This window comes from Papio anubis, chromosome 13, assembly GCF_008728515.1.
Source record: "Papio anubis isolate 15944 chromosome 13, Panubis1.0, whole genome shotgun sequence".
NCBI classification, from domain to species: Eukaryota; Metazoa; Chordata; class Mammalia; order Primates; family Cercopithecidae; genus Papio; species Papio anubis.
Window position 1 is genome coordinate 34066614 of NC_044988.1, and position 13145 is coordinate 34079758.

The 13145-nt window shown below is 46.3% G+C and overlaps 2 protein-coding genes, 1 pseudogene and 1 gene segment (V, D, J or C); all 4 read left to right on the forward strand.

The window, feature by feature from the left end:
• Window positions 1–13145, forward strand: part of JAK2 (Janus kinase 2) — a 155847-nt gene that overhangs the window by 123425 nt on the left and 19277 nt on the right. The window contains exon 22 of one of the 6 annotated variants that reach the window (XM_031654212.1): window positions 8716–11457. The exons of the other annotated variants lie outside the window; for them this stretch is intronic. Within the exon in view, the coding sequence (XP_031510072.1) occupies window positions 8716–8815 (100 nt within the window). The 3' untranslated portion in view covers window positions 8816–11457. Of the gene's footprint in view, window positions 1–8715; window positions 11458–13145 lie in introns of those variants that run through there. 6 annotated transcript variants of the gene reach the window in all.
• LOC103878368 lies at window positions 2480–3630 on the forward strand (annotated as a pseudogene). The gene has a single exon (XR_638536.4). The product of XR_638536.4 is annotated as a proteasome subunit beta type-5 pseudogene (transcript).
• TCF3 (transcription factor 3) lies at window positions 8963–11290 on the forward strand. Its single transcript, XM_031654215.1, is given in 10 exon segments — window positions 8963–9331; window positions 9334–9483; window positions 9486–9542; window positions 9545–9756; window positions 9758–10019; window positions 10022–10320; window positions 10322–10482; window positions 10484–10539; window positions 10542–10667; window positions 10670–11290. Coding segments are annotated over 10 exon segments (1896 nt in total). The 5' UTR covers window positions 8963–9024; the 3' UTR covers window positions 10936–11290.
• On the forward strand, window positions 11580–13064 carry LOC108582410. The segment is given in 1 exon segment: window positions 11580–13064. A coding segment is annotated over 1 exon segment (798 nt).

Sequence of the window (13145 nt, forward strand, 5' to 3'; positions counted from 1 at the left end):
AAACTGCATCAATTAATGGGCAAAATAAACAGATAACATCATAAAGACAGGATCAAATTCACACATAACAATATTAACCTTAAATGTAAATGGACTGACTGCCCAAATTGAAAGACACAGACAGGCAAATTGGATAAAGAGTCAAGACCCACCAGTGTGCTGTATTCAGGAGACACATCTCATGTGCAGAGACACACACAGGCTCAAAATAAAGGGATGGAGGAAGATCTGCCAAGCATATGGAAAGCAAAAAAAGCAAAGGTTGCAATCCTAGTCTCTGATAAAACAGATTTTAAACCAACAAAGATCAAAAGAGACAAAGAAGGCCATTACATAATGGTAAAAGGATCAGTTGAGCAAGAAGAGCTAACTATCCTAAATGTATATGCTTCCAATACAGGAGCACCCAGATTCATAAAGCAAGTCCTTAAAGACCTACAGAGAGACTTAGACTCCCACACAATAATAATGGGAGACTTTAACACCTCTCTGTCAATATTAGACAGAATCAATGAGACAGAAGGTTAACAAGGATATCCAGGACTTGAACTCAGCTCTGCACCAAGTGAACCTAATAGACATCTACAGAACCCTCCACCCCAAATCAACAGAATATACATTCTTCTCAGCACCACATTGCACTTATTCCAAAATCGACCACATAGTTGGAAGTAAAGCACTTCTCACCAAATGTAAAAGAACAGAAATCACAACAAACTGTCCCTCAGACCACAGTGCAATCAAATTAGAACTCAGGACTAAGAAACTCACTCAAAACTGCACAACTTCATGGAAATTGAACAACCTGCTCCTGAATTACTACTGGGTAAATAAGAAATGAAGGCAGATATAAAGATGTTCTTTGAAATCAATGAGAGCAAAGACACAACACACCAGAATCTGTGGGACACATTTAAAGCAGTGTGAGAGGGAAATTTATAGCACTACATGCCCACAAGAGAAAGCAGGAAAGATCTAAAATTGACATCCTAACATCACAATTAAAAGAACTAGAGAAGCAAGAGCAAACACATTCCAAAGCTAGCAGAAGGCAAGAAATAACTAAGATCAGAGCAGAACTGAAGGAGATAGAGGCACAAAAACCCTTCAAAAAATCAGTGAATCCAGGAGCTGGTTTTTGGAAAAGATCAACAAAATAATACACTGCTAGCAAGACTAATAAAGAAGAAAAGAGAGAAGAATCAAATAGACTAAATAAAAAATGGTAACGGGGATATCACCACTGATTCCACAGAAATACAAACTACCATCAGAGAATACTATAAACACCTCTATGCAAATAAACTAGAAAATCCAGAATAAATGGATAAATTCCTGGACACGTACACCCTCCCAAGACTAAACCAGGAAGAAGTCAAATCCCTGACTAGGCCAGTAACAACTTCTGAAATTGATGCAGTAATTAATAGCCTGCCACCCAAAAAAAGTCCAGGACCAGATGGATTCACAGCCGAATTCTACTAGAGGTACAAAGAGGAGCTGGTACCATTCCCTCTGAAACTATTCCAATCAATGGAAAAAGAGAGAATCCTCCCTAACTCATTTTATGAGGCCAGCATCATCCTGATACCAAAGCCTGGCAGAGACACAGCAAAAAGAGAGAATTTTAGACCAATATCCCTGATGAGCATCGATGCAAAAATCCTCAATAAAATACTGGCAAACCGAATCCAGCAGCATATCCGAAAGCTTATCAACCACGATCAAGTCGGCTTCATCCCTAGGATACAAGGCTGGTTGATCATTCGCAAATCAATGAATGTAATCCATCACATAAACAGAACCAATGACAAAAACCACATGATTATCTCAATAGATGCACAAAAGGCCTTTGACAAAATTCTACAGCCCTTCATACTAAAAACTCTCAATAAACTAGGTACTGATGCAACGTATCTCAAAATAATGAGAGCTGTTTATGACAAACTCACAACCAATATCATACTGAATGGGCAAAAACTGGAAGCATTCCCTTTGAAAACTGGCACAAGACAGGGATGCCCTCTCTCACCACTCCTATTCAATGTAGTGTTGGAAGTTCTGTCCAGGGCAAGCAGGCAAGAAAAGAAATAAAGGGCATTCAATTAGGAAAAGAGGAAGTAAAATTGTCCCTGTTTGCAGATGACATGACTGTGTATTTAGAAAACTCCATCACCTCAGTCCGAAATCTCCTTAAGCTAATAAGCAACTTCAGCAAAGTCTCAGGATACAAAATCAATGTGCAAAAGTCACAGGCATTCCTATACACCAATAACAGACAAACAGAGAGCCAAATCATGAGTGAACTTCCATTAACAATTGCTACAAAGACAATAAAATACCTACGAATCCAACTTACAAGGGATGTGAAGGACCTCTTCAAGGAGAACTACAAACCACTGCTCATGAAATAAAAGAGGACACAAACAAATGGAAGAACATTCAATGCTCATGGATAGGAATAATCAATATCGTGAAAATAGCCATACTGCCCAATGTAATTTATAGATTCAGTGCAATCCCTATCAAACTACCAATGACTTTCTTCACAGAATTTGAAAAAAACTACTTTAAAGTCATATGGAAGTTCTTTCTGCCCACACTAGACATGGCGCTTGCCAGCGTGTTGGAGAGACCGCTACCGGTGAACCAGCACGGGTTTTTCGGACTCGGGGGTCGTGCAGATCTGCTAGATATAGGTCCAGGGAGTCCCAGTGATGGGCTGAGTCTGGCCGCGCCCGGCTGGGGTGTCCCAGAAGAGCCAGGGATCGAAATGCTTCATGGAACAACCACCCTGGCCTTCAAGTTCCGCCATGGAATCATAGTTGCAGCTGACTCCAGGGCTACAGCGGGTGCTTACATTGCCTCCCAGACGGTGAAGAAGGTGATAGAGATCAACCCATACCTGCTAGGCACCATGGCTGGGGGCGCAGCGGATTGCAGCTTCTGGGAACGGCTGTTGGCGCGGCAATGTCGAATCTATGAGCTTCGAAATAAGGAACGCATCTCTGTAGCAGCTGCCTCCAAACTGCTTGCCAACATGGTGTATCAGTACAAAGGCATGGGGCTGTCCATGGGCACCATGATCTGTGGCTGGGATAAGAGAGGCCCTGGCCTCTACTACGTGGACAGTGAAGGGAACCGGATCTCAGGGGCCACCTTCTCTGTAGGTTCTGGCTCTGTGTATGCGTATGGGGTCATGGATCGGGGCTATTCCTATGACCTGGAAGTGGAGCAGGCCTATGATCTGGCCCGTCGAGCCATCTACCAAGCCACCTACCGAGATGCCTACTCAGGAGGTGCAGTCAACCTCTACCATGTGCGGGAGGATGGCTGGATCCGAGTCTCCAGTGACAATGTAGCTGATCTATATGAGAAGTACAGTGGCTCTACTCCCTGAAAGAGGGTGGATGCAGCTGCTTGTGTTTCTTGAGGTGACTATCATTGGTAATATGGATACAGTGACCCATCCCCCATCCTATTTATAGTGGAAGGGCCTTCAATTGTATCAATACTTTAAGTTCTGGCACATTGACCTCTATGTGTTACCAGTCATTAATGAGCTGCTGCAGAGGTGACTATTTGTTTTACTTTCTTGGATGTTAACATTACACTACTCACTACTCAAAATAAATAAATAAATAAATAAAGTTCATATGGAACCAAAAAAGAGCCCGCATTGCCAAGACAACCCTAAGCCAAAAGAACAGAGCTGGAGGCAAACTATACTACAAGGTTACAGTAACCAAAACAGCATGGTACTGCTACCCAAACAGAGAGGTAGACCAATGGAACGGAACAGAGGCCTCAGGAATAACACCACACATCTACAACCATCTGATCTTTGACAAACCTGACAAAAACAGGCAATGGGGAAAGGATTCCCTATTTAATAAACGGTGCTGGGAAAACTGGCTAGCCATATGTAGAAAGCTGAAACTGGATCCCTTCCTTACTCCTTATACAAAAATTAATTCAAGATGGATTAAAGACTTAAATGTTAGACCTAAAACCATAAAAACCTCAGAAGAAAACCTAGGCAATACCATTCAGGACATAGGTATAGGCAAGGATTTCATGACTAAAACACCAAAAACAATGGCAACAAAAGCCAAAATAGACAGATGGGATCTAATTAAACTAAAGAGCGTCTGTACAGCAAAAGAAACTACCATCAGAGTGAATAGGAAACCTACAGAATGGGAGAAAATGTTTGCAATCTACCCATCAGACAAAGGGCTAATATCCAAAATCTACAAAGAACTTAAACAAATTTACAAGAGAAGAACCCCATCAAAAAGTGAGCAAAGGATATGAACAGATACTTCTCAGAAGAAGACATTTATGCAGCCAACAGACACATGAAAAAAATGCTCATCACCACTGGTTATCAGAGAAATGGAAATCAAAACCACAGTGAGATACCATCTCACACCAGTTAGAATGGTGATCATTAAAAAGGCAGGAAACAACAGATGCTGGAGAGGATATGGAGAAATAGGAACACGTTACACTGTTGGTGGGAGTGTAAACTAGTTCAACCATTGTGGAAGACAGTGTGGCGATTCCTCAAGGATCTAGAACTAGAAATACCATCTGACCCAGCGATCCCATTATTGTGTATACACCCGAAGGATTATAAATCATGCTGCTATAAAGACATATGCACATGTATGTTTATTGCAGCACTATTCACAATAGCAGAAACTTGGAACCAACCCAAATATTCATCAGTGATAGACTGGATAAGAAAATGTGGAACAAAAATACCATGGAATACTATGCAGCCATAAAAAGGGTGAGTTCATGTCCTTTGCAGGGACATGGATGCAGCTGGAAACCATCATTCTCAGCAAACTATCATAAGGACAGAAAACCAAACACTTCATGTTCTCACTCATAGGTGGGAATTGAACAATGAGAATACTTGGACACATGGCAGGGAATATCACACAAAGGGGCCTGTCGTGGAATGGGGCCAGGGGGAGGTATAGCATTAGGAGAAATACATAATGTAAATGAGTTAATGGGTGCAGCAAATCAACATGGCACATGTATATCTATGTAACAAACCTGCACATTGTGCACTTGTACCCTAGAACTTACAGTATATATATATATATATATATATATATATATATATGTATATCACTTTACATCCAACCACCACTTTGGCTTTGAAGCCACTGCCTGATGTTGGCACTTCGTAGATGTAGTGTGACTATTCTTATACGTCTCTATCTACTGATGAGGATCCTACTCTTTTAGTATAAACAGCACCATTGACTTTCAATGGTCATCGAAACTATAGTTTCGATAATATCTGAAACAGATTAACCTGACACTAGCCTTAGTAACCAACACCTTACTGACCCTACTAGTAATAATAATTACATTTTGACTTCCACAACTTAATATTTATATAGATAAATCCAGTCCCTATGAAGGCAGATTTGACCCAATAACCTCCAACCGCCTCCCCTTTTCCATAAAATTCTTCCTGGTAGCCATCATATTTCTCCTCTTCGACTTAGAAATCGCTCTACTACTACCCCTGCCATGAGCTGTTCAAACAAATTATCTAATACTAATAATCACCACAGGCCTTATACTAGTTATCATTTTAATTCTAGGCTTAATTACAAATGAACTCAAAAAGGGTTAGATTGAATTGGTAAATAGTTTAAGTCAAAACAAATGATTTCGACTCATTAGATTATGATAAACCATATTTGCCAAATGCCCTCTATTTACATCAATATTAGCATATACCATATCACTACTGGGAATATTAATCTATCAGTCCCACCTAGTATCATCCCTATATGCCTAGAAGGCATAATACTGTCAATATTTATCATAATTACCCTTATAACTTTAAATATGCATTTTACTCTAGCATCTATAATACCCATTATCCTCCTAGTATTTGCTGCCTGTGAAACCGCAGTGGGCCTTGCCTTATTAGTGTCAGTGTCCAACACATACGGCCTAGATTATGCACAAAATCTGTATTTACCTTAATGCTAAAAATTATTCCAACAATTATACTGTTACCACTAATATGATTCTCTAAAAATTATATAATCTGAATTAACATGACCATCCACAGCCTACTCATCAGCCTCATCACCCTATTGTTTGTAACCAATTCAACGATTACTCATCCAACTTCTCACTAGTTTTCTCTTCTGATCTGCTGATGTTACCCCTCCTAATTCTAACAGCTCTTAGAATCCCAGCAAACCAATATTATCTGTTCAGTGAATTACCCCCACGAAAAAAGCTCTATATTTCTATATTGATTTCCCTGCAGAGTTTTTTAAATTATAGCATTCACAGCCACAGAACTAATTATATTTTATATTTTCTTCGAAGCCACACTAATTGCTACCCTAATTATTATTACCCGCTGAGGGAACCAACCAGAACGCCTCAATGCAAGCTCATATTTCCTATTTTACACGCTAGTAGGGTCCCTTCCTCTACTTGTTACACTTGTCTACCACTTTAAATACTTCAGGTTCACTAAATATGCTAGTAATGATATTTACTGACCAAGAACTATTGACCTCCTGATCCAATAATCTTATATGACTAGCATGTATTATGGCCTTTATAGTCAAAGTAACTCTATACGGACTTCACCTGTGACTTCCTAAAGCCCATGTAGAAGCCCCTATTGCCGGCTCAATAGTACTTGCAGCAGTACTCCTAAAACTAGGCGGTTGCGGTATAACACGGCTTACCCTTATCCTCAGCCCCCTAACAGAATATATAGCCTACCCCTTCCTCATACTGTCCCTATGAGGGATAGTTATGACAAGCTCCATTTGTCTATAACAAACCGATCTAAAATCACTTATTGCCTACTCCTCCATAAGCCATATACCGCTTGTCATCATAGCTCTCCTCATCCAAACCCCTTGAAGTTTTACAGGTGCAGTGACCCTTATGATTACCCATGGAGTCACTTCATCCCTGTTATTCTGCCTAGCAAATTCCAACTACGAGCCAGTCCACAGTGGAATCATATTACTTACCCGAGGCCTTCAAATACTACTTCCACTGATAGCCTCATGATGACTTCTGGCAAATCTCGCTAACCCTGCCTTACCACTACCATTAAATCTAGCAGGGGAAGTCTGTGATCATGGCTTCATTCTCCTGATCAAACATCACTACTATGCTTACAGGACTTAATATGCTAATTACAGCCCTCTACTCCCTATGTATACCAATCACGACACAACAAGGGACACTTACATATTACATTAACAGTATTAAACCTTCCTTTACATGAGAAAATACATTAATATTTATACATATTACACCTATTCTTCTATTATCCTAAATCCTAAAATTATTATGGGCTTTACATGCTGTAGCTATAGTTTAACCAAACCATTAAATTGTGGATCTAATAATAGAAGCCTGCAACTTCTTATCTACTGAGAAAGTATGCAAGAACTGCTAACTCATGCCCCCATGCCTAACAACATGGCTTTCTTAACTTTTAAAGGATTGGAATCATCCATTGGTCTTAGGAACCAAAAACATTGGTGCAATTCCAAATAAAAGTAACAAATATGTATTTTTCCACTACTATAATTGCCCTAATCCCCTTAAACACACCAATTATTATTACCTTAGTCAACCCCTGCAAAAAAGATTCATACCCAGATTACGTAAAAATAGCCATCACATGCGCCTTCACTATTAGCCTCATCCCAACAACGTTTATATATACAGACGAAGAAGTCATTATCTCAGACTGACATTGAATGACAATCCAAAGGCTCACTAAGCTTTAGACTACTTCTCCATAATATTTATCCCAGTAGCACTATTTGTTACCTGATCTATTGTAGAATTCTCAATATGATATATAAACTCAGACCCTAACATTAATCAGTTTTTTAGATATTTTCCTCATTACAATATTCTGGTTACTGCCAACAACTTCTTTCAACTCTTTTATTGGATGAGAAGGTGTAGGAATCATGTCTTTCTTATTAACTGGCTGATTATACGGCCGAGCAGATGCTAATACAGCGCTCTACAAGCAGTCCTGCACAATCGCATGGGTGATACTGGCTTTATTTAGCTATAGTATGATTCCTCTTTTCCTCCCACACATGAGAGATTCAACAAGCATTCATTCTAAACCCTACCTCTAATCTACCCTTCCATTAATTCGCCTTCTTTTAGCAGAAGCAGGAAAGTCAGCTAAATTCGGCCTCCATCCCTGACTTCCATCCGCCATAGAAGGCCCAGCCCCAGTCTCAGCCCTGCTCCACTCCAGCACTATAGTTGTAGCAGGAATTTTCCTACTCATCCGCTTCTACCCTTTAATAGAAAATAACCTCTGAACCCAAACCTTTACATTATCTCTAGGGGCTATTACCACCTTATTTACAGCAATCTGTGCTCTAACACAAAGTGATATTTAAAAAGTCATAGCATTCTCCACCTCAAGTCAGCTGGGCCTTATGATAGTCACAACTGGCATTAATCAGCCACACCTAGCATTCCTTCACATCAGCACCCATGCCTTTTTTAAAGCTATATTATTTATATGCTCAGGCTCCATCATCCACAATCTCAATGATGAACAAGATATTTAAAAAACAGGACTATTCAAGACTTTACCCTTCACTTCCTCTTCCGTTATTATTGATAGCCTTGCACTTACAGGTATGCCTTTCCTCACAGGCTTTCAAAGACCTTATTATCGAAACTGCAAATACTGTCATATACCAACCAACGCCTGAGCCCCTTCTATTACTCTTATTGCCACCTCCTTAACAGCTGACTATAGTACCCGTGTTATTTTTTTTGCTCCGAGGACTGGCCACGGCGGGGTGGGAAGGGCCCGGGCCATGCCCGCGCCGCCGCCGCCCACGCGCGACACTTGGGGACCCTGCTGCAAAGCCCCTTTTTCTGGGGACAGGGGGAGACGCTTCATGCCGCCCTGCCCAGCAGGGTTTCCAGGTCTGAGGTGCCCACCCTGGCCCCAAGAGAATGAACCAGCCGCAGAGGATGGCGTCCGTGGACACGGACAAGAAGCTCAGTAACCTCCTGGACTTCAGCATGATGTTCCCGCTGCCTGTCGCCAACGGGAAGGGCCAGCCCGCCTCCCTGGCCGGGTCGCAATTCAGAGGTTCAGGTCTTGAGGACCGGCCCAGCTCAGGCTCCTGGGGCAGCGGCGACCAGAACAGCTCCTCCTTTGACCCCAGCTGGACCTTCAGCGAAGGCGCTCACCTTGCTGAGTCGCATAGCAGCCTCTCTTCATCCACATTCCTGAGACTGTGACTCTCTTGCCGGATGGCTAAGCCTCCTTTGGGAGAGACGCAGGCGTGGGCGGCCTGACTCAGGCTGGCTTCCTGCCGGGCGAGCTGGCCCTCAGCAGCCCCGGACCCCTGTTCCCTTCGGGCATGAAGGCGACCTCCCAGTACTACCCCTCCTACGCCGGCAGCTCCAGTGGAGAGAGGCGGACGGCGGCCTGGACACGCAGTCCACAAAGGTCCAGAAGGTCCCGCCTGTCTTCCATCCTCGGCGTACCTACCCAGCTCAGGTGAGGACTACGGTAGGGATGCCGCCGCCTACCTGTCCGCCAAGACCCCCAGCAGGGCCTATCCCGCCCCCTTCTACATGGCAGATGGCAGGCAGCCTACACCCCTCAGCCCCTCAGCCGAGGTCTGGAGTTGCCCGGGCCAGGCGGGCTTTGGCCCCATGCTGGGTGGGGGCTCATCCCCCCCCGCCTCTCCCGCCCAGCAGCTGCCCTGTGGGCAGTGGCAGAGGCAGCAGCACATTTGGTGGCCTGCACCAGCACGAGCGCATGGGCTACCAGCTGCACAGAGCAGAGGTGAACGGCGGGCTCCCAGCTGCATCCACCTTCTCCTTGGCCCCCTGGAGCTGGAGCGTCTCCAGCCACAGGCCGCCTGTCAGCGGGGCCAACATATTCCTGGGCTCGCGAGGGACCACAGCTGGCAGCTCCGGGGACGCCCTCAGGCAGGCATGTCCTCAATCTACTCCCCAGATCACTCAAGCAATAACTTCTCGTCCAGCTCCTCCACTGCTGTGGGCTACCCCCAGGGTCTGGGAGGGACGTCACACTGGCCCAGAGCAGGAGTCCCGGGTGCCTTATCACCCAGCTACGACGGGGATTTCCATGGCGTGCAGAGTAAGATAGAAGACCACCTGAACAAGGCCATCCACGTGCTCTGCAGCCACACCGTGGGCACCGCCGGCAACGGGCCCACGCTGCTGCCCGGCCACAGGGTGCTGGCCTTAGGCTTCGCCGGCCCTATGCTGCTAGTGGGGGCAACACGCAGGCCTGGTCAGAGGCTGACACCCTGAGGACGGCCCTGTGGGCAGCGCCAGCCTCATGCACATCCACGTGGCCCTCTCCAGCTAGCCAGGCGCCCTCCCCGACCTCTCTTGGCCTCCCGACTCCTACAGTGGGCTAGGGCAAGCAGGCCACTGGCGAAATCAAGCCAGAGGAGGAGGATGAGGAGAACACATCGGCGGCTGACCACTCGAGGAGAAGGAGCTGAAGGACCCCCAGGTCCGGACCAGCCCAGACGAGGACGAGGACAAAGATGACCTTCTCCCCCGAGAGCAGAAGGCCGAGCAGGAGAAGGAGTGCCAGGTGGCCAATAACGCGGGTCCCTTAAGAGGCCTCTTAAGGAGCGGGGGGCACATGGGGCAACTGGACTCAACAGCGAGAAGCCCCAGACCAAACTGCTTATCCTGCACCAGGCCCTCTCGGTCATGCTGAACTTGGAGCAGCAAGTGCGAGAGCAGAACATGAATCCAAAACAGCCTGTTTGAAATGGTGAGGTGTCGGGCGTGTTCGGAGACCCCCAGATGGTGCTTTCAGCTGCGCACCTGGGCCTGAGCAAAGCCCACAACCCCACCGGGCACATGTGAAAGGTACGCCTCTGTGGGACAAGCCACTGGCCCTCGGCCCCGTGGGCTGGGCCCAGAACGCCCACTGGAGGCCCTGGGCTTCATCCACATCCCCACCTCACACAACTGTTCTCAGCACTGAGCCAACATCGACCTGATTAGGCTCGGAGTGATGGGGGCAAGGAAGGTGACTCTGGGTCCAGGAGCTCCCTGGGACCCCGGCTCACCTCTCACTGGCCTTGCTCCCCTTGCCCCCAAATCTCAGTCACCATGTCACCCTGTGACCTGCCCCATGGATCCTGAAACTGCGTCTTAGCCCTGTTGTCTGGGCTGACAGGAGCTTTTTTTTTTTTTTTTAAGTAAACAAAACCTGAAAGCAAGTAACAGAACATACACTTTGTCAGAAAAGAAAAAAAAATGCCTTAACTATAAAATGTGGAGACATCATAACATATCACTTGAGGGAGATGCTGTGAAAACTTGGCTTATTCTTCAAAAGCCAGCAGCAAATTGTGCCTAGGCATAATTTAAGGAAAATGAAAAGAACATTAGTTATCAAGAAAAAAAAAAAAAAAAGCTGGACTGACCTGGGCCAGGCTGGACCAGACTGGCCTAGAGGACTTCAGAGGGCTACTCCCCTGGTAGGCCAGTCTCAGCTGACCTTGACTGTCCTGCCTCCAGACAGGGCCCATCTGTCTTCCCTTTGTTCCTCTCCTGCAAAGGCATTGCCTCCGATGCCACCTCCATGACCCTGGGCTGCCTGGCCACAGGCTAGTTCCTGAAGCCGGTGACTGTGACCTGGGACACAGGCTACCTCAACAGGAGTGCTGTGACCTTCCCAGCCACCACCCTCACACCCTCTGGCCACTACGCCATCACCAGCCATCTGACCACCTCAGGTGCATGGGCCAAGCAAATGTTCACCTGTAGCGTGGTACACACTCTGTGGTCTGCAGACCAGGTCAGTACCTTCAGCGTCTACTCTAGGGACTTCGCCCTGCCCACCCTGAAGATCTTACAGTCCTCCTGTGATGGCAGTGGACACTTCCCCTCGACCATCCAGTTCCTGTGCCTCATTTCCGGGTACACCCCAGGTGCCATCACCTGGCTGGAGGATGGGCAGGTCGTGGATGTGAACTGCTCTATTGCCTCTCCCATGCTGGAGGGCGAGCTGGCCTCCACACAAAGCAAGCTCACCCTCACCCAGAAGCTTTGGCTGCCCGACCACACCTACACCTGCCAGGTCACCTATCAAGGTAATGCCTTTGAGGACAGTGCCAAGAAGCATGCAGATTCCAACCCGCAAGTGGTGAGTGCCTACCTGAGCTGGCCCAGCCCCTTCTACCTGTTCATCCGCAAGTTGCCCACAATCACCTGTCTGGTGGTGGACCTGGCACCTAGCAAGGGGACCGTGAAGCTGACCTGGTCCCAGGCCAGTGGGAAGTCCGTGGCCCAGGTCCTCCTAAGGCAAGAGAAGCAGTGCAGTGGCACGTTCATCATCACGTCCACTCTGCTGGTGGGCACCAGAGACTGGATCGAGGGGGAGACCTACCAGTGCAGGGTGACCCACCTCCACCTGCCCAGGGCCCTTGTGCAGTCCATGACCAAGATCAGCGACCCTTGTGCTCCCCCAGAGGTCTATGGGTTTGCAATGCTAGAAGAGCCGAGGAACCCAGACAAGCGCACCCTCACCTGCCTGATCCAGAACTTCTAGCCCAAGGACATCTTGGTGCAGTTGCTGTACAACAAGGTGCAGCTCCCGGACGCCTGGCACAGCATGACGCAGCCCTGCAAAACCAAGGGCTCTGGCTTCTTAGTCTTCAGCTGCCTGGAGGTGACCAGGGCCGAATGGGAACAGAAAAATGAGTTCATCTGCCCTGTGGTCCATGAGATGGCGACTGGCTCACAGACCGTCAAGAAGCTGGTGTCTGTAAATCTCATTAAATGTCCTCCTGCCTTCCTTCCCACTAGGGCTTTGTCCAGCTGTGTGGTAGGAAGGGCTGGCCAGACCTTCTGTCCACTGTTGCAACGACCCCAGGAGGCCACCCCCAAAAAACAGTGCCTGCTCAGAAACAAACAAACTAACAAACAAACATAAAAACCCTAGAAGAAAACCTAGGCAATACCATTCAGGACATAGGCATGGACAAATACTTCATGACTAAAACACCAAAGGCAATGCCAACAAAAGCCAAAATAGACAGATGGGATCTAATTAAACTAAAGAGCTT